The 21809-nt window shown below is 46.7% G+C and overlaps 1 protein-coding gene across 5 annotated transcripts in view; it reads right to left on the bottom strand.

The window, feature by feature from the left end:
* Positions 1-21809, bottom strand: part of HIPK2 (homeodomain interacting protein kinase 2) — a 135045-nt gene that overhangs the window by 81644 nt on the left and 31592 nt on the right. For all 5 annotated transcript variants that reach the window (XM_037390244.1, XM_037390246.1, XM_037390245.1 and 2 more), the window contains one exon: positions 6807-7905. In XM_037390244.1, the coding sequence (XP_037246141.1) occupies positions 6807-7905 (1099 nt within the window). The remainder of the gene's footprint in view (positions 1-6806; positions 7906-21809) is intronic.

The raw sequence follows: 21809 nt of genomic DNA, 5'->3' as shown, positions 1-21809 counted from the left end.
GTTTTGCAACTCCAGCTGACTGGTGAGGACCAGAGCCCCTCACACGTGGGGTGGCACCAGCTGGGGGAAACCAGAGCTCCCAACCCCGGTACCTCTCTCTGGCTGCCTTTCACATACTTGTCTCTGATCTACAACAGCCGTAATGGATTGAGCCTTGCCTGTGGGCACACAGTTTCCTTCCTTTCCAGCCACCACAATAAAACTGAGATCTGCAGAAGGAGTAACTACTGTCAGTGCTGTCTTTGCTGTATAGGAGCTGTTCTCAGAGAGGGGAGAGGGGATGGAAGGGACTGGCTCAGCACTCAGCTAAGATCTTTGATTTTCCACCACTCAGATGTGGATGAGCCAGAAGGAAGCAACTCAAGACTTCTTCTCCCCCTCCTTGGGCTATCAACAACTTCTCTTTGCTGGCAAAAGGCTTGTCAGGTTCCTCGCAAACAGACCTTTGTTATAAATATTCTTGGGCCCGGAGGCACATAACTGGGCATATTTTATACACTTGGTTAATAAATAAACCAAGCCCTCCTGTGATGACCTTTCCGACTCCACACAGGGACGCAGGGCTCCTCTCGGAGTGAGGCCAGCCAGCATCACATGGTGGAGCTGGGCAGGGAGATGCTGCAGTGTCACAGGGAAAGGGGCAGATCGCTAACTTTGACAAGATAAAGGAGGAACTGGCATGTCTGCTCCGAGCAAAATAAAAAACACCTAGGGAAATGGTAAGAAGGTTTCAGCAGAGAAAACCCTAGGGAGACTCCAGTCTGAGGAGATTGTTTAGGCTGAAATATAAGCTTTTCTGTTTTAAATTAGACCCCAGAAAGGGAGTTATTCTGGAATATTTAGTGTGTATCTTCTGTTGGATGTGCCACAGGCACAATGCTGGTTTACCAGCCTGCTCCGAGGTGATTTATACACAGAGGAACTTGGCAAAGAACTGTCTTTGCTTGAGTTTTGTAAAACCAAAAACCAACCTGACCTGACTATCACAGAGATGGGACAAAGCCAAAAGCTTTAAGCTGAATGTCTGTTCCCTTCCAAGACTCAGTGGTCTGGGTAAAATGAAACTGAGATTCAATTAATCCTGGTGTTGGTTTTGCAAAAAAAAATCTGAATTTTTGTTCTGAAAAAAAAAAAACCCCAACTCCATACTCCAAGTGTCCTTGGGAAAGAAATGAACTGCTTAAAATAGTATAGCTTTAACTCTGCTTTCCTCCAGTAAGCCTTCTGCAATGTACTGACTGTTTTGCAAGCCTGCAGTCCTACCAGGTATGATCATTGCTAAATGAAACCGAGCATAGATTTCAGCAATGAACTTCATGGTTTTGCTCTAGTCCCCAGAAAAGCCTCTCCTCCTCAAACCATCTAGCTATCCTGCTCTTTACCTTGGAGAGACAGTCAGTAAAGCAGTGAATGTTGCAGGTAGGACTGAAAATGACTGCCAGACTAATGAGGCTCCCACAGCAGCAAAAGCAGTCAAGTCTGAGATAGAGCTGTTTTTGCAAGGCCAGAAAGACATAAGGTTTTGAAACGTAAGTGCACTAACACTATACAAGGACGTAACAGATACCAATTCACTGAGTAAACTAATAAGCATAGCCTATCCCTGCTGCCATTACTACTGCCTCATTTAAAGGGCAGTTTTGGCCAGAATGATACATACTTTGAGTCACATGATGGAGAAGAAGTTGTGACGCTGCTTGGGAATCCAGCTTTCTTTCGCTCCTTGTCAGCATGGCTAGAGGACTGATACCTGTCATGGCACAATGTCCACATGTGGCAAGATGGATCCACTTTAGCCCCTGCATCCTTCAGGACCTGCACTCACTCAGCTAAGCATGCACAGCCAGTTAAAAAACACACCTGCACACAGCCTCACTACATACTCCATATGGGTGGTTGACAACATGCACGTAGGCCTTTATGCCTGTGTATTTTCTTGCAGTGTCTGAAACTAGACTGATAAACACCTCTTCAAACGGATACTCAGCTTCATTCTCTGTTATCCAAACATTTAATCAAAGGTCATTTACCTACAAAGCAGACATATCAACCCAAGCTAGACATGCAACATACCAAAGCCTTTTGAAAACAAGGGAAACAAAAGTGCATTTATCCATTAATAGTGCAGGGGTGACAGCCATTATATGTGCAATATTTTGCAAATTCTAAGAGACTTAAATCTTGTAAGGTGATTACGCCATTTATTAGTGAAATGCTGTCATCCCTGGGGTACAACAGAGCAGCTCTTTCAGCTGAGCAGCAAAGAAAAGCCAGGAGGGCAAGGCAGCACAGTGGTAGTGCCCCCAGGAGAAGCCCTCCTGCTCCGAGTGTCCCAGCACTGCCATCCCGTGCTAGGGAGCTACTCTAGTTCCAGCAAGGGAGGACCACAGCTCTATCTACCACCCCAACCACCCCCCTACAACACCCTCTCTTCCACCTGTGTGCATGACTGTGGACTCAAACAGAGGTGGTGTCTGTTGCAGCCTGAGTCCTGCATTTCCCAGGGTGTGGGTTTTCCTGGGAAGCTGTTCATATACAGATTATTAACCCAGAAGGGATCTCCCTGGTCATTCATCCTTCTGACATCCTGCGAAATGGAGATCACAGAGACTACCTCAACGATCTCCCCTTCAAACTACAGCATAAAAAAGAAAAGGAAAAAATAAAATGCCATTAAGATGCCTCATGACACCGTGGCTATCACAGCTTTTTGACCAGTTACTTGGTGAACACAGCTTCATTTCTAGCCTAAGCATGTCTGGCTAAAACTGCCAGCTGCAAAGCCCCACTCCTGCATGGTGGGCTGGGAAGCACAGCCCTTCTTCAGCAGCTTTGGTTCCTCACACAGGCACCTCCAGGCCATGGATGTGTCACCGCGTACCTCCATGAAGGGTCACCGATCAGGCCCAGGCCAACTGCTAGTGCTAAGTGACAAGACTAAGGACTACAATGACTGGGGGGCAGGCTGGGACCACTGTCCTAAGCAAGGTGGAATGTTTGGATGGCCACCAGCCAGGTCCTACACGCGCAGCCTAAGGATTCTACATGAGAAACACTTTGCACCACAGCGAGTTTTGCACCACATGCTGAAGATGGGTGGGAGGAAGGAGGCTGATTCTCTTCACTGCACTCCCCCTTTTAGATGACAACTCTGACCACAGTACTGACAAAATGTCTGACTTGGCTGGAGCAGCAGGGCAAGGAGCAGCTGGGATGGGGCAGGAGAGCCCCTGTGCAGCCCACCAGCAGTGGGCGGGAGTAGGGGGAGCGATGCGAGTGGGACAGTGCCAGAGCTGTGCCACCAGCAAGGCCAGTGGGTGTGACTTACATGGTGGCTGTGGGCCCTGTGGCTCAGAGGACCCTACCTGTGGCTCCCAGTCTGCTCTGGGGTCATTCCCCTTCAGTAAAGGACTCAGGGCTGGGAGCTTTAAGCTCTCACAATGGCTGTGATGTCCTTTGTCACCTCAGTGCAGAGCCAGGGGCAGGGCCCAGGGTGCTCCTGTCCCCTCACCCTGCCAGGCCCTGGCTGGTGTTTGTCTCCTTCGCCAGAGGCCTGGGGCAGTACTGGGGACCTGACGGTGCTGCCCTCCCAAAGGGGACTCTTGGCAGCGAGGGGGGGGCCTGCAAGACCCACCTTAGCCTGGTGTGTCCTGCCTCTCTCAGGCTCCTCTACAGTCAGGAGCAAGGGAGAAAAATTTCCAGACTATCAACTATGGCTGCAGATCTAGCCTCGAGGAGGCTATGTCCTCTGAGAGGGATTTTTTTTTTTTTTTTTAGTTTTGCTGAAGACATTTTGATGACCATTTTTGATACCTTCCCATCCTGCCACCTCAATGCCACCATGACTCTTCTGGAGAGCACTGGCTTAGCCCGACAGAAATACCCCTGGTGGGACCAAACGGTTGCTGATGTCAGGGTGCCCAGCGAGGGCCCCTGAGCCGTGCCAGCAGCGCAACAGCAAGTCTGCCCACTGTTCCTCTCACGAAAAACAAGGCTGAGTGATCCAGTGCATCTTCAGAGCATGTTACATGGCAGCAACGACAAATCACTCACGCAAAGTCTGCAAGCAGCTGTGGGACTGGCTTTGCTTATGCTGGGCTTTCCAGATTCAGGTCAAGAAAGAGCACAGGGTTTGTTTAAAGACACTTCTGCCTCCCACCTCCGCGAGAAGAAAATAGACCTATCATTTATAGGAAGAGGAAAGGCCTTATATTGCTCTGAGAATGAGCAGGATCCCACACAATTTTCCTCCCTTGAAAGGATATGGCCATCACATTCTTGAGAGTCACGTTAAAACAAAACAAAACAAAACAAAACAGAAAAAAACCAAAAACCACCCCCCCAAAAAAACCAAAGGAAAATAAAAAAGCAAGTTGTTAATAAAATATGGGGATGACCTAGGAATTTGCTCTCAAAACCCCATGATAAAAACACTCCAGCTGAGAGCCAGCCTCTGCATTATAGTCCCCAGCGCTCTGCCTCGTCTTTCCTTAAATGCAAGGGGCACAGGGCTTCTGTCACTTCTTTGGCATGCCTGCACAGAGTCTGAGAGGCTTTACCCTGAGGAAGCTTTTCCTTCACATTCAGCTTAAATGTGCCATTTCTTGAAGTCATCCCCTTGTCTTTTATACTCTAGCAAGCAAAACAAGTGTAAATTAAATGGAAGACACATGAAATCTTTATAAAGCCCAGTGTTTCCCCTAGCACGGAAGTTCCTTCTCTTTGCAGTGGAATGGGTCTTTACTCTGTATTTTTCCCCATCACAAAATGAAGAGGAATATAATTTTTCCTCATGACTTGAATTTAGCTTCATCAGCAGCCCCCTGCTGATGTAATTCAACCCAACGAGATTTTTCTTCTTTTTTTCTTTTTTTTCCACCGGTGAGCTGCTGCCCCCTTTCCCCTCCTCCCATCAATTCAGGCATGGAAAACAAGGGAGGAATTAGACAGACAGAACTCATTATCTAACAAGCTGCAACTTCAGATGGGGCAGGAATAACATTTAAAATATAAAAAGCAAATTTTATCAAGCCTTTTGCTCCCCAGAGACCGCCACAAAAATATTCCTTGTTTGTCACTGAGAATGAACCATTTTTCTCTTTCATTTCTGCTTTCTGTCACATATTTCATTTTGGCTGCCCCTTCTGTCTTTCAGCTAGGGACCTAGGCTGCTAATGCAGCATCACAGATAACTCAACAACAAATGCCTGTATTATCTTTTTTTTTTTTTTTTTTTTTTTTTTCCTTCTAGTCTGCCAGGTAATTGCAACCCTAAAAGCTTTTGCATATTTACCACAGAAACATGTCTATCCTGGAGGATGGGACTGTCATCAGGTAGAATATTTCATTTAATAAGCCTCTTCTGGGGTATAAAACTAGGGTTGGGCATTTATTTTCTGGCCTCCTTCAGAGCAAAGGACAAACAGATAAAAAACAGCTACTGCAGTGCCACACTGTCAAAGTTCCTGTTCCTGTGAAAATTAACTCTTCCCAAGTTCACAGCTCAGGTGGGCTTTGCCACTGTGAGGTTTATGAAGTAGGAAAAGGGTCTGTTATCAACTCATGTTGTTTTTTTGTCCTCAGCCCTCCCTGTGTATAAGACAGATTTCTTTCCTATTTACAAACAGAGCAACTACCCTGGTTTTCTGTAACACATCTGATGAGCTGTGGATGCTGCCAGGACTGATTTTCATTACATCAGTCATCAAGAAGGATCCCATTTTCCCTCTTTGCCCCTATTTCACAGAATTACAACAAAAACATGGCCTGAACATTTCTAAATTCAGCTGTCACCTAAAGACAAATTCCCTTTCCCCTCCCCCATTCTCCCCCACCTCTGAGGTAGCAGCAGAATTGCTTTTCTCAGTCCTTGGGATGTTGAATCAAGCTGACTGGTATCAAAGAGAGGGTCCAAGGAGAACATCTACAGAGAGACTTTGTGTCTTGGACTCAAGACAGATGTAGAGGATGACCTTCTAGGAGTTATGAAAAGAGGCTGCTTTGCCGAAACTGTTCAACAGACTAAAGAGCGATATAGCTGGTTCACATGTTCACTTCCGGCACACTTACGCAGAGGTCAGAACTCCATCTGAGCACATAACATACCTGTAGTTTAAAGCACTGTGAGTGGGAATCAACAGTCCGTGACAGGTCCTTAGTCCAACACCAAATTACTGACAATACTAATTTATTTCTACCAACAGCTTCCCACACAGAGAAAGGTGTTTCCAACCTGGCCAGGCTGCCTGCTTGCCTGGAGCAGAGCTGACAGGAGCCAGCCAGAATCCTCCCATTGACTCTAGCAAGCTCCACAGCCTGTGTGAAAACTACTCCTTTACAAAGCATCTTCTGCATCCACCCAGTTTCCCTGTGAGCCAACCTTATTCTAGTAAAGTCCCTAGTTTCACATATGCATAAAGACATATCTGAGATACGGATTGATTCTTTAGGTTAAGGTCCTTCTGAAACCAAGAACCTACTTGCATTGGCTTGGAAAGGAAATATGGACTCTCCTGATACACGACCTCTTCTGGAAACAGTCCCGGAGAAAACAAAGTACTGACAGAGGTGAAAGGCTTTTTAAATTGTAACTGGCAAACTCTGTTTTCACAATGTTTTATTATTACCTAAAAATTTACAATGGTTTTCAATGCAAGTAAATTCCAAGAGGTCAGGATACCATTTTTTCCTATCACCAACAAGCCATTCTAAGAGCCATCCCAGCTAAGGATTAATACAGGAATGCAGGAAAATTCCCATAGGTAAAATACTCCTCCTGGTAATGTTACATGAGCGCAGTCTCTTACCTGTAATATCTGGATTGAAGGTAGGTAGAACACACAGCTTTAGACACGTGGCTAGCTGAACCAAAGTCTATGACCTTGACTCTATATGGCTGTCGGGAGGGGTCTACCAACATGATGTTCTCTGGTTTGAGATCAGCATGAATCAGTCCCAGGCTTTTCAGCTTCATTAGGGCAGTTGCTACCTGCTGGAGAATCGGTCGAATGTACTTAAGGGGCAAGGGACTGAATTTGTTTTGTTTTAGGAAATCATAGAGGTTCTGCTCCAACATTTCAAAGACCAAGCACGTGTGATTCTTGTGCTGGAAGCACTCATATGCACGGACAAAGTTGTAGTCATCCGCACTTTCTGTGCTCAGCCGAGCCAGGATGCTCACTTCAATCTGGCCTTGCCGGGCATAGGAAGGATGGTTCTTTAGGATCTTGATGGCCACAATCTCATTAGTGCCACGTTTCCAGCATTTGACTACTTGTCCGAAGGTTCCACGGCCAAGAAACTCTAACACTTCGTATGTGTTGGTCATGGAACAGAGCACCTCATGTTGCACCAACTGGTAATCCCCTTCGCTGTTGGAGCCACTGTTTTTGGAGGTGGCCGTAGAGGTCGTGGCGGTGGCTACAGTGGCCCCACTGGCATTGTTCTGAATCATTGGTGGATGCTCTTCAATGATCTGCACGCTGCTTGTGTTCTCAATCTCCTCACTCTTGCGCTTAAGTCCACATTTTTGGTAGGTGTCCAGAAGGCTCACAGTGCTGCGACGCATCAGGTTGTGTGGCCCACCCAGTGTTTGCCCAGACACTGCAACCACACCAGAAGTGCTGTTGGCGGATGTCACCACAATGTGCCCCGTGCTTGCTGGGAAGATGATGGTCTGTTCGTAAGGGATGCTCGGATTGGGAATCTGGAGGGAGGCGTTGACGGCTGCTGCGGCGGCTGCTTGGGAGGACTGCACGTTCTTGCTCTGGCTGTAAACTTTGCTGTGTGTGCCGTACCCAGTCATATCCCAGTTCGAACTCGGCTCCACTTTCAGTTTCTTCACGCTACAGAAGGCACTTGACTGAAGGGTGTGAGGAGAGAAAACTTGCACATGCGAGGCCATACCTGCAATACAACATCAGAGTGAAACCAGTGTCAAGATCCCTTCCCTGGCTTTTTTCATTTGTTCAGTGGCAGGAAGGGAAAATGGGATACAGACTTCAGATACAGCACACGCACGCGCGCACACACACACACACACAAATCAAGTTCTTACAGAAATATGTATTCAACGCAAAATATTATGTTCTAAAATAAATCATTACCTCTGACCGAACTATACTAACAACAACCAAGATTCCTTTTCTCTTGCTCTCCCCCTTCTCTGTTTTAATAACAGGAAGGTAAATCTTATTTTTATTTTCTCTGCCTAAAGAGACTCCTATTCCCATTGTCTCCAGGAATATACCTAGCTCCCTGGAAGAACTCATGTCAAATACTGCAAAGTATTCTGCCTATGGAAACCAATCTCATATCTTCGGGCTCATCCTACATTAAACAGTTCGGTGGATCTGACTTAAGCCCTCCATTAGCTCCCATAAAACCACTGTGTAGCTTCTGGCCTACAAACAGCCAGGACGGGACCAGGAGTGATACACTGTGACAAAATGGAGGTGCACAGACAAAGGTGAGGAGCCAGGAAGAAGCAGCAGATGATGTTTCAGGTTGCTTGCCAAGTCTGCCTGTGGGAATCGTGCACAATGCTGGTCTGTGCTCAGGGACACTGGAGATGGGAGTTACACAACATGAGCCTCACTGTATGCTCTCAGTTCTCCCAGATTTATAAAACTGTGTTCATCTATTCTTATTCACAGTGACAATACCATCACTGGAAAGCAGATCCCCTGGAAATTAACAGCAATGTTAATGAAGCAATGTGCACATTAGCACGTGGCAGAATTAGGTCCTAATAGAACCTTATTTTTCAAGAAAAGAAATGCCCTATTTTAATGCAAGTTTCTTTGGTTCCAGAAGACTTAAAAAATCTTTAAAATCTTTATTTAAAAAATGCAAACAAACAAAAAAACCCCCACAAACCAAAAAAAGAAACCCACAACCTCATAACCGAAGTGAAAATAAAGTATCACTGAGACAGACTTACTGAAGGATTCCGAGTAACGTTCCAATGAAACAGAAAATGCCCCTATTCAGAAAAGAATATATGGCCCACAGAGGGCATCTAAGTCCTGACTTGTTGCCAGCTTTCCCTGCCCAGGGTAGGATGCTACCTATGGGGCAAAGGTATTGTGAACAGCACAAATCTATGGGGATTCCTGGGGAAGGAGTTAGTGTCCAGCGGGAGTCAGAGCAGAAAGTCACAGCCTCCTTCACCATTCTATCTGTCATCAGTGTTTCTTTTTAATAAACCAGAATGACTAGGGAAGAAAAAGAAAATATGCTGAGCTGGCACCATTGCTGAATTATCAAGCACAAACATAACCTTGACTTGTTTTCAACTTTAAAAAGTTAAAAGCTGAATGAATGCTTCAGTGACAAAACCACAACAAACTCCACAGTGCACATGGATGACTTCTTCATGTGGAGACCTGAGAGTATGTAACACTCAGCTCCCTTTCGTAAAAGAAACGCATGCTCCACTAGTCCTTGTTGCTCTTTGGAAGATTTTCTGGAACTCATATGTACGCATACACACACGCATGCATGCATAAACATATACACCTATATAGAAAAACATGAACATTGCTCCACAGTTCCAAAGCTCAGTAGCATCGTCAAGCAAACACACCCAAACACACCCAACACCTATTTTCCAGTTAATTCCCAGCAGCCCAAAGCCCAGGAACTGCTCAAGGAAAGGGGTGCTGTAGCGAGCCAAAAAACACCATTCACAGCTACACAGAAGTAACCAGCAAAGCAATCACTCCAGTTTGCTTCAACACCCCCACCTTCATCCCTGCCACAGTGACAAACTTAGGAAGACAGGGCAGATGCAGAAGAAAACCCCTAACAGGACATGTGGGGAAACCCTCATCCCTGCTGGAACAAGCAAAACCCCACTAACCCCACTCTAGCAACAAAGTCTTGCAAAGCGCAGCATGCCCTTCTTTGCAGACATGACCCCTGGCTTCAATGTGATTTCTGATGCTGTTTGCTGCCATTCGTATTAACTTCCCCCTCCCCAGCCTCCTTGGCAGCAATTTCCAAAATCTCTGCAATTGGTTCCTCAGCACCCCCTGCAGCTCCCGACCCCTCAAAGTGCTTTCTCTTCTCTTTTCCACAGGGTGATGATGTTGCCACGAATGCTGTAGCATGTGGCACGCAGTGAGCTCGGAGAACCGTAGCAATATTAGTCAACTTGTCATCCTGGACACAAGTACTGTATGTGAGTGAGCTGAAACTGTGTTTGTTTTTCCACTGATTAAGAAGAGTCATGGTGTTCCTTCTAGTACAGTACCGACCTGCCTGGAGAGTGGGGTTGGTTTGATGTATATTTTCCCCCTGGACGCAAATAATAAAGCAGATGTAATTGGTAACATATTGTGGACCTAGCAGAGCTGTAATTTATAGCTTTATGGCTTTCATTCCATGGTGTGCTTGAGCAATATCTCTTCATACAAAATAAAAAGGGGAAAAAAAGATTGATGCCGAACAAGGAGAGAGGTGTTTCTCACACTCTAAAGATAACACCAGAAGACCCAGGCATCCCAAATTGAAGTCAGGGATGTGAAGCGCAGCAGCTGCAACTTTCTCCAGCCCTGCTGTAAAAATCAGGATAATTGCCACCATTAAAAGACAGACTTTCAACTGGTGCAAACTGGCAGGGCTCCAGTTGATATCAGCTGACACTAAAAACAAGGTCAGCAGTCACTCAACGTTGTCATCATCAGATGGCTGCCTGTGCCCCTTGGTGAAATGAGTTGTTGTTAGGGCCAGGTTTCCACATCAACAACCAGCCCCCTTGCTGTCCCTGCAACACGGCTGGCAGCCTCAGCAGGGGGACAGGAACAGGGGACAAACACTGACCCACCCTGGTACCCCAAAACCGGAGCAGACAGAGGGAGCAGAGCTGTGTTGTGGCTAAAGGGAAGATTCTGGACTCCCCTGCTGCCACTTCCACTCTCCTCAGAGGTTATAGCGCATCGTAAGAGAAATACTTTTTTTTTCCCCAAAAAAAAGAAGTATGAAATCTTCTTCCTTCCATCTAAAATGATTTTCTCACATTTGAGGTTTTAGGGGCACACATTGTAAGGAGAATAACTGGTCCAGCTCTTCAGCATAGTCCAATACCAAGAAATTACAGGCTGATTGACAGCTTGGTGATGGGAAAAGAAGGCTTCCGCAGCAAAGTCATTTTTATTGCAAATTTGCCTGTGCAGTTAATGTGAGAAAAATAGAACCTTGAATTTCCTGAGGACACTATCAAATTGTGCTGGTGGCATGTTTTTTTCAAAAAGGATCTTTGCTCCATGGCAATAGCAGAAATAGTAATAAATGTGACTACAAGTTGGATGGTTTGTTACAGGGATCAAATTCCTCATTACAGCCTGTAACGATTTACAGCTTCAGACTTTTGATTACATAGGCATGACATGACTACAATGTCCATGAAGAAACAAGCCAGCAGTAATGGGGCAATCCATGCCAGCCAAGCCCTGTGATAACAATGCCCCCTGAGCATCCCCCAGAGCCAGTGAGGATCCCAGGAAGCATCCTTGCTCCTGGGGACTTGGAAAGACAGAGGGGCCATAAGCCACGGAGGGATGGAAAACGGGCTGTTTCACTAGGGAAAGGTCCTCTTAAACACCCACTCACAGGTCTTCCAAGAAACCTCCTGTGTGAGGCTGGGCCTCTCTTGCTGCCTCCCTTCACTGCAGGAAGATCCTAGCAGACCCCTTGCCACGTTTTGCACAGGATGGCTTGAGGCTGGCACCCAGCTCCTTGCCTTTTTGCTCTCCACCAGGAGCAGAGAGGGTGAGGCTGCTCAGGACGAGCAGCTGTGCCCACCAAGCATTCCTACTCACCTAAAGCCTAGCCCAGCAGCCCCACCTATGCTAGCAAAAGCTTTGCCTGGACTAAAGCAAGTGGCAACACATGCTGAGCTCAGGCTTAGTCCCTGCCTTGGCAGGGGTGCCGGGCAGAGTACTACAGCCCCCATTTTGCCAGCCAGGCTGCAGCCAGGGCTCTGCAACGCTAAATACAAGCCCTGAAGAGTGCAGGTCTAATTTTCGTATCATCCCTGCACACAGCAAGTCTCTGGGCTGGGAGCAGAATCAAGGTTGGGCACCATGCATTAAATAAAATTGATAGTTTCCTTCTTTAATAATGATTTTAGTGTACCCATTTAAAGCTCTCACACAACTGACAGTAACTGGATTTAATGGGGCCTTCCCTGTCCTTGATACAACTCACATAACTCCCTGTAGCATCCACATGAGCTGAAGTATGTAGTGTGCAGCTAGAGGACAATGTTAAAACAGCCTGAATGACTTTTATTAAAAGACTTGAGGGGTTTTTTTTCTAAGAACTCCTCCCACGTCAGCTTTCACTTAATAATAATTTAGCAGGTGCTATTTACAATTCAGATAGCCCTCTTCTGCATGCATACACAAATCACACAGCTGCCTCACTTGGAAGTACAACAGGTTTCAGGAAAGCAAATGAGGTACAGTTCTCCATCCACCCACCTCACCCCAAAGGGCAACAAATACACTTTGGGGACTAAAGAAGGAACAGTTTCAAAGTCACTGATGTTTTCTTCTGCTTTATTCCTAGTGCTTACTGCTGATTTATAAATGTGGCCTTTGTGGTGGCAAGAGACCAAGCCCCTGCCCTGTATTAAGTAGGCAGTAAGACCTTTTGCAGTACCTGCAGAGCTGCCAGTGTTCTGTAACCAGAGGCTGCTTGCTGACTGCCGCCAGAATGACAGTGCCTGCTTGAAAAATACTGTAGAAAGCACATGGCATGTGTTCAGCATATAAATGATGCACACAAGACACTCCTGAAATAAGTATCTTCCACTTCTCCCCAGAGAGGCACAAGCCTGCAAACTCATATACACACTCGGGTTAGGAAGGCAATGAAAAGGGGATCTGCCAGGTGTGGCTAACTTATTGCACCTTCAAAATAGCTGTGTCTCCAGCACAGCACTCTTCTTTATGGTGGCCTCTGTGTGGCCCCTTTTGAGGTATTGTCCCCAGTACCACTGCACCCTTGGAACCTCCTTAAAATTTATGTCCCTGGAGGCTACACAAATTACTTCCCTTGTGGTGCTGAATGTTTGGAGACAACCTCAAAGTGGAGTTCCAACCTCAACAGCCTCAGCTCCTTCCTGTTCCTGGTGAGCAGAAGATGTCAAGGAAGCCTTCGTTCCAGGTGAAGATCTCTCTGCCTTCCTGCTCTGCTTTTCCTGTCCTGCTAGTAAAACTGTCTCGTCCTAATTACTAGTTTCCTAAATGCTTACACAGGGCGCAGCAGTTCTCCAAGATGTGACAGAGCCTGTCCCCTGTATTGCTCCAGACCTGGTTTCACATGGCTCCAGGCTGCCACGTTTGATCCATGACCCACAGCCGGACAGAAAAGCAAGACTTTCCAACACACAGAGTAGCCATAAACAAAACCAAATGAACAAAACCGAGCATCCATCTCCCTCCCTCTCACCCCCACCCAAAAAGCACATCCCCACTGCAGCACAATGGCCAGTGTACACTCCGTATCCCCCTGCCACCCCAACTGCCCTCCAACACATCCCTCTCCTGCATTTATAGCATCAGCAACCCTACTTATTATTTAATTCCCACACTATGAGTTTGCTTTATAGGTAGGATATAAGTTATCAACCAGGATATGGAGGGGGCATAAGCAGTTGCTCTCTGTCACGGCCTGAGCAGGTTGTTTCGGCATGTGGCTCAGGTTAATGCTATCACTCCTCCCAAACCATCTTTATTCCCTTCCTTATTCTCCCTTTTAACTCCTTAAATCCAGGGAAACTTGCCTGTTGGATACTGAAAACTTTCTCAGCTAACCAGGGCAAAGAGGACACAGCCAGAAAAACATTGGGGAGACCTTCCTCTGAGCCAGCCACCCATCCTGCCCCCTTCCCTGAGCCTCCAGCTTCACCACACCTGCCCACAGGCACAGAGGTGCTGGGAGAGGTGGTAAGGGCTGGCCAGGGCTGCGAGCCAGCACCACCTGGGGAGCAGGGCAGTCAGCAAGGCTGAGCTCAGTGCCTAGGTACTGATGCAGGCTGAAGGCTGGTGAGATGGCGCACACCCGCTTTCCCCTCCAGGACATCTCTGGTGTTGGGGGTGGTGGGAGATGGGTGCTCTCCAGTGCACAGACCCCACAGGGTAGCACCTCTTTTCCCAGGGCTAAGGCATGGCGACTGCAAGATAGGCAGAGCAGTCCATGCTGGGTCCATATCCTCCAGGAAGCATCTCTGCCACCCCAGGTGAGAGCCCTCGCAAGCAGCTCGGGCGAAAATTGGCTACCCAGACCCTTGGCACATCCCGCACAGACCAAATGAGGCAGCACCACCCTGAGCCTGAGCCTGTGCTGGAGCCTGGAAACATCTGGGCTGCTCCAGCTTCATCCACCTGCACTCCCCACATCTGGCAGGTCACTAGACAATGTCATGTGAGCTGGATTTAGACCGTGGGCAACCACTTAAATAACAAGCAAGCACTAGCCACAGATTGCCCTTTGAACCATCTGTACCATCTGTATTTTGTCTCTATAGACCAAAGTTTATTGCACAGTCCCTGCAATATCAAGCCTTTCCTTCAGTGCTCAGTGACCACAATCTCACCAGTACAAAACTCCACTCTTCCATATACACTGCAAGCCACAAAGCCCTAATATCTTCTGTGATCTAGAAACATCATGGTTCTTATTCATCCTTTTGATGTGGGTTCAGGTGCCCACGAGCCTGAGTAACAAGCTTTGGGCTCCTCTGACATATCCCTCGTTTTAAGCACATGAAACAAAATCTCTGGGACAAATATATACACTTACATTTAAATCCTTGATTACACATCAGTGAAGGATTCTTTTGGGGTCACTTCCATCTCCCACTTTAATGAATTGTAGTAATGACAAAAGATATGACAGATTTCTTCAGTTAATCATGTGCGTAGTTTATGTTTCACATTATTGTTAATTAACTACGCAACACCTGAGAACGCAGGTTAAAATATACCTCACCAGAGGCTGCCTCATTACTTCCCTGCAGATGCTGCAGCCAGTTGATCAGACACTAATTTCTAGATCTTGGTGTAAGAAGGTCCAGCATTCAAGTCCATGTTCCCCTGAACTGGAAGGTTAATCCCTAGATACCTTCCTAGAAGAAAACTCAGCACAGCTGGAATAGCGCAAAACAACTTCTCCAGGACAGCTCAACATCACTGAGTGGAAAACAAATGAAGGCAGCAAGCGAATACAGTGGATAGGCTACAGCCTCGACAAAACACAGCCAGACCCCAGTAAGTAAATTCCACCTGTCAAAGCTGACAGGAAGACTGTCACCTCTACAGAAATCATGAAATTACACTGCAAATGCTCTACCAAGACGTCTAAGTGCTCTCCAGACATAATATAAGAAACCTGGGAGTGCACTGTGGCCATGGCAGGTCTCCATGGCTTGAGAAGGCAGATGGATAGCCCTGCTGGATGTACCTCACGCCCAAGCCTGGGAGCGAAGCCATCACTTCCTGTGATGACTCTGGAGTCCCAAGAGCAAAATGAGGTGACAAACGATAAAGACAGAGGCGGCAGCAGCACCCGAACACCTTCAAGGTCTGCATGGGTGTGCAAAGGAACTCATGTTCAGTGTAAAGACATTTTAGGAACACGGGTGTCAGTGAAACTGGGAACAAGTTTTACAACCGAACACTCAGTACTCCCAAGGGCCTCAGCCTCAGAGGAAAAGAAAGTCGGCTCTGAAGTCAGAGATGGAATGAGAAAAAAAAGAACATGATGAAGTCAGACAGGAAGCTCTGCTTTGAAGCTTTATCTTTGGAGGACACTGAAGGATGCCTAACAAAATGCTTTGCTGAAGAAATCCCTCTTTTACTTTTCTTGGAGAGAGGCCCAGCAGACCTGAGGCACATGTGGGCTGCCTGGCTGGGGCTGTACTGCAGGGTGCTGGGGGACCCATGAGCAGTACCACACCTGCCCAAAGAGCAGGAGACCACACTAACACCCGCAGCACCACTCAGAATACGGCATGACACACTTGTATAATTCCATGCTTACATGAGCACCTGAAGTGCTGGGAACGGCCAGAGGAGATGGGGAAAGCAAGCTACCAAGGAATGTTTTGTGGCTTCCCCATCCTGAAACCAAAATGGGACCAGATGAGCCTAAAAGCCGTTATTCAGATCAATGTGCCAGGTAGGACTGTTTGTTTTCTGGCCACCTTCATCCCTCCTATCCTATGTCCTCTATGGTGGCAAAGTAGAACAAACAATAACTACAGCACTTCTACAGCACCCAAAGTTCCCTTTGGAGAGCTAGTAAGACAGTAAATATGTCTCATCAGTAAATATGAATCAACTGGCCACAATTTGCCTGGTAGTTCAGTTTAGCATATGGGTCCATAAATTTAACCTCCAAACAGATCTGTAATGTAAGAGCATCTAGGTTCCCACAAGCTCTATCTCTGATTGCTAGTTGCTGACAGAGCTGCATCCTGAAAGTGGAACTGAAAAAAAAAAAGGATCTTGGCACGGCTCTGCTTTCTGGGCAGCATGGGTCAAGTCTCTCAGTTGTGTCACTTCAGCTTCCATCTTTCTAACCGGGGTTGACCATGGTATCCCCATCTTACATGGAAAACAGAGGACTTCCTCAATTACTGACCCCAAACTTCACTGGCTGCCCTACCTGTCCCTCTGTGATCTTAGTTCCTGGGAAAGCGCCCCTGGAAAAAGGACCAAATTGAATCAGCGTTTCCCGCTGCTGCCCTGGCTACGCCCCGCTCAACCACACAGCACTGGCACACTCATGGCTTCCCACAGCTGCCTACTGGAAAGGATATTTTGGTTTTTTTCCACAACAGCTGCCTCCCCACCTGGATGACCTCCCACCTGTAAATATTAGCTTTGTAATGTCAATGACTCCAACTGGCCCACAAGTGTGGTGAAACCACAGGGAATGGCTGGCATCTTGCATACCTCGCTCATTAGAAGCAACCCTACTTCTGAAGGCAGGACATGGGCAAGGCTTGCTAGAGTCTCAGGCTGAGCCTCTCACTCCCACAGGATTTTTTTGTGTTTCATTTGCAAAGAGGCCATTGCATGACATTCAGCCCCTGCTTTGTTTATGAAATCTGAAACTCAGATCAAGCACTAGCTGAGCTGAAAAGGTCAGTTTGCCTGCTCACAAAATCCCTCCCTTCATTTCATTTCCATCAGGATACAGACCTGTTGGAGAGAACAAAGTTTCTGGTGAGGTCTGGATGAAATACATAGGATCTGGGCTGCAAAGGAAGATGAAAATGCAAGGAGAAAGGTGGAGAAGCCGGGTATGGGGCTCTGACAAAGCAGAAAATTGAGATAGACTGATCTGGTGACCTCCCAGCTATCCCAAAGTCAGGGTTAACCACATCTTCTTGCTTCTGTGGAAACATCTCCCTTTCAAAGAAGAATGACCAAACACAGGATTTACAGCACTCCCATACATTGCAGGCTATAAGGTGTTTTTGAAAATTAAGAGACAGAATACTGCAAATTAATCACCTGACCTGCAGTTTAAGTAGTATTTACAGTATTTACAAATCTGTAAATAACCTGTCTTCACACAGGCACACAAACACAAACCCACACAGAGAAAAGCCCTTCAGTTCCTCAAGGAAACACATCTTGAGCATGTTTTTTTCACCCTGTCTTCCAGACTTTATCTTCCTCATCACTTAAGGCCAAGAAAACATCCCCAAAGTGATGGCCAAACAGCCAGAAGTCTTTTATTGCTGTCGCTCTTGGCTTTTGGTTTGCATTCCATAGTTAAGACTGTAAACCCAGAACATGGAACAGCAAGGGCCATGAGCTGGGACTAGAATGGACACAGCAAGACTGAGCCACCTGGCCCAAACAAAGGATCATCAGGGAGACATGGGGTTTAGAATTTGGGTGTGGACACATTTCTCCCCCCAAAAAAAGCCTCTTTAATTCACAGGCTGCACCTGAGAAGAGTAACTCTGTAAAAAAGTGCTGCTTAACTGTCTCGATCCTTTCTCCTTCGAGACTGGAGCTCATAGGAGACTGCAGTGAGAGGGAGCTGCAGCAGTCTCCAAGAGACATGGGGCGTTACCAGGCGTATCCTTGGGAACCCTGGTAACCGCTCAGAGATTCCAAAGGTTTGCTTTGCTGTATTTGAGGTTGTACTGACCTCTGTCACACAAAACACACCGTCACACTCAGGCACACATAGACGTGCAAGCACTTGCACAGCCAGAGGATGACCCACAAAGGCAATGAAGCTCTTCTCCAAAAGAAATTAGTGATGCTGCCTCAAGCGATCCCACAGAAGTGCCTCGGGACACCTCCCTGCCCCACCACTGGCCTGGGGCTGGGGGCTGGCAGTACATGCCCAATCTCCCACTGTCTTCAGAGCAACTTCCTTTTTAAGCAAGGTCTAATGGGACAGAGGCCAGTTCAGCATGCAGAGAAGACAAAATTACAGTTTGGCCAAGGAAGGACAGCCTAGGTAATGCAGGAAGCTCTTATTAACACAGAAAGAAAACCTGATTTAGGTATGGGGATAAACTACATGAAGGATTTCAGAGCCTTGAAGAATAAACATCCAGGAGCTCAGGAAAAGATAACTACTTGAGGAAGAAGGATATAAGGCCCTTGTGTGTGATGAAGAAGCTCAGGGACTCCAGTAACTGCCTGTTCCCCTTCAAAGCTCTAAAAGAAAAGAAATCAGAGCAAGGGAAGTCATTAAGAGAAAGAAAACAATAAAAACCTCCACCTGTATCAGCGGAACTCCCTGGCTGCCATCAGTTTCTTCCCCAGGTTTCTCTTTTGTGCAGGATATGATTATTTACTGACATATTTATTTACCCAGCTCTCATGCTTAACACCATGGCTGCTGGGCTTCTTGCACTAGCAAGACTAGAGCATGACAGAAGAGGACAAAGCTGAAACTGGAGATCCAGTATGGTATGAGCCAAATGCCTTCTGCAGTGCAGCCTGAGGCATGCTACCACTGTGATGGGCTAGAAAGTGGGACTGAGCTCAAAAAACAGGCTCTAGGCAGAGCCACAGCCAGACTGGCTGCACACACTCCTCTTCAAGAAAGGGCAAGTAGGGATAGCTTCAGTGCGGTGTACGGTGGAAGGCAACCTTTGGTATAACTTTGGTCCAGATCACTCAGTGCTTTTGAGGCCCTGAACAGCATCCTGCAGAAACACGGGCACCTGAGCGAGCCTCACACCCTGTACGACTGCACTCACTATTCACTACCAGTAACTGCTGTGCAGCACTCCTAGGTACAGCATAATTGCTGAAACTAAACCTACAGAATCAAAAAAACACATTAGAAAGGATAGCTGGCTACAGACAACAGACTACCTAAAGAGGCTGTCGGGCCTCCTCGTCCATGTTCCTACACTTGTGAACTGACGTATCAATATGTGCTTCCAGCAACATGCAGCCACTTGCTCCACCTCTTCCATAACCACCTTTTTGGCAATATTACAGTTGTTTTGCAGCCATCTCCTTTCAGCCCAGAACACTGGACTCTTTCCTTTTCCTACAGCAATGAAATTAGAGGATTCAGCCTAGACAAAGTGGGACAATGAGTTCAGAATCATCAACGTGCTGGTGATATCAGAGCCAAGCTGTCCACAGTCACACCTATAGGTTTTGACTAACGATGAAGAGGAAGTCTGGCCAAACTGAGTCACAGCGAAAGAAGAGTTTCTGGGAAAATAAGTTCTGTATGATTTTCTCACAAGAAGCAAATACACTGCTGTTTCTTCATGATCCAGAAAAAAAACAAATTAGTAACAACTTGTGGTCGTATCACAAGAGTTTTCAGTAGGTCTAGGAGAACACTGGGCATCTTAGCTTAGTCTAATAAAGGAATTACTAGGGAGATAAGTGACCTGGGGTGGGTCTATGGTTGTTACTAAAATTACTTTGAGAATCCCAGTAAAATCCCAGTAAATGATGGGGGGGGGGGGGGGGGGGGGGGGGCCTCAGGGAGACTGCCAAAAAAAAAAGCCCAAAACCAGCTAGGGGAATTTAGTACCAAAAGACCTGTGAAATTTCATCAGATCTTATGAACTCAGAACTCACAGAGAGCTTTCCAAGATCCATATAGATGAAAAATAAGAAGAGACTGGAAACTAAATTCAGCAGAAGTACAGTTACTGGGGAAATAATTTAAGTGGGAAGTGGCAAGTTTACACCCTGTATAAATACCCAATTAATTCAATGTTTGCAGTACTCCTTTGTGGACATACTCCTTGGGTTTAGTTGTTTTTCATATCTGAAAATAGCCATGCTTCCCTCTTTAGTCCTTCCTGGGCTCATGGGAGACTGAAATGAGTCACCAGAGGACCAGCTGAGTCATACAGCCAAAGCCTGGAAAGTGATGCAAAATTGGTCATCACATCCACAACTAAATTGTGGATGACGGCAGCCCTCCTAGCAACCAACCGTGCATTAGGCAGAAAGGGTTGGAGACCACTACCACTACAATACATTACTTTAAGCCAGACAGAAGGCGGCCTTAAATGAAACTAGTACAATGCAAAACAAGCACTGATTGCTTGTTCTACATCTGACACAAACCCATTCCATTTAGTTTCCCCATACCAGTTGCATTAAGAAAAAGTGAGTTCTTTATCTCAGAAATGGCCATCCCCATCTTCCAGATCACAGCCTATTTCTAGCCGATTTTACAACTTCTACAAACCAAAGTCCTAATTTATTCAATTTCTTTAGGATATCATCAAATCTTAACAAAACCTGTTTTGATATGCAATCTCCCTCAGGACCAAATAACTACCACCTTTTAAGAACACAGGTCAATATTTAATTTTTAGGTCTATTATCTTCAGAACAAAAGGAAGTGGGGCAATTGCTATCAGACCTGTCCTGAGCAGTTGGGCACCCTGTGCACAGATGCAGTGCAAGCTCCCTTGCCCCACACATAACTTGGATAGCACACCACAACCTTGCATTTGGGCATTGAACAAACGATGCTCATCCTGACCAGCTGTCCAGCCCTCCCAGACCTGCTGTCGATCAGCACGCACCATCAGGCATGTCGCTGACACACCTGCATGGACTAAAAGTGCTGAGTGGGACCTCAGTCCTAGAAACGTTAGTCACAGGCATGAAAACAGATGTATTTATACCAGCACCTACAAAAGCAGTGACCCGCAACACAGAGCTCACCTTGATCTCTGTCCCCCTTTATAGAAATCTGGCAAAAACAGAAAACAAGACGTAGCTGAGTGATAAAACCACCAAGGGCTACAGAAAGCCCTAATACTAACTGTTATGGAAATATTCACAAAGGAGACAAGCAAAAGGGAGTGATGGAGCTCTACAGCAAAATGAACAGCCGGTAGGTCTTTAGCCTGTTCTCCCTGTGCTGTGACAGAAGAGCAACACTGACTTGCGAGGGCTGGGTTGCATTGAACAGCTGCTCAGGGAAACCTGTCTCCACACAGCTCACCATCACCCTGCGAACCACATGCCACAAGCTACCACCGATCCAAGCATGGGGGCCTCCAAAGCAGCGGGTGGTTTTGGGGACAGCATGTGTGGCAGATCAACAGTGCAGGTCCCTTTGTGGCTCACCCCAGAAATCTGCTGGCTTGAAGCTCCCGATCACACTCCTCTCACCCGCCCCAGGCAGCAGCGAATGGCACTGAGGGACTGCATGTGAGATGGCACCGAACAGGTTTTCACGAAACTGCTCTAGATTTCCCAACTAATGATGTCACTCCTGTTTTGTCTTGGTCCTTCCCTCCAGCTCATCCCTGCATTTCAGCAAGG

Source organism: Falco rusticolus, chromosome 5, assembly GCF_015220075.1.
Source record: "Falco rusticolus isolate bFalRus1 chromosome 5, bFalRus1.pri, whole genome shotgun sequence".
Classification (NCBI taxonomy): domain Eukaryota; kingdom Metazoa; phylum Chordata; class Aves; order Falconiformes; family Falconidae; genus Falco; species Falco rusticolus.
The sequence above is the reverse complement of the archived record's forward strand: the minus strand, read 5'-3'. Positions and strand labels throughout refer to the sequence as shown.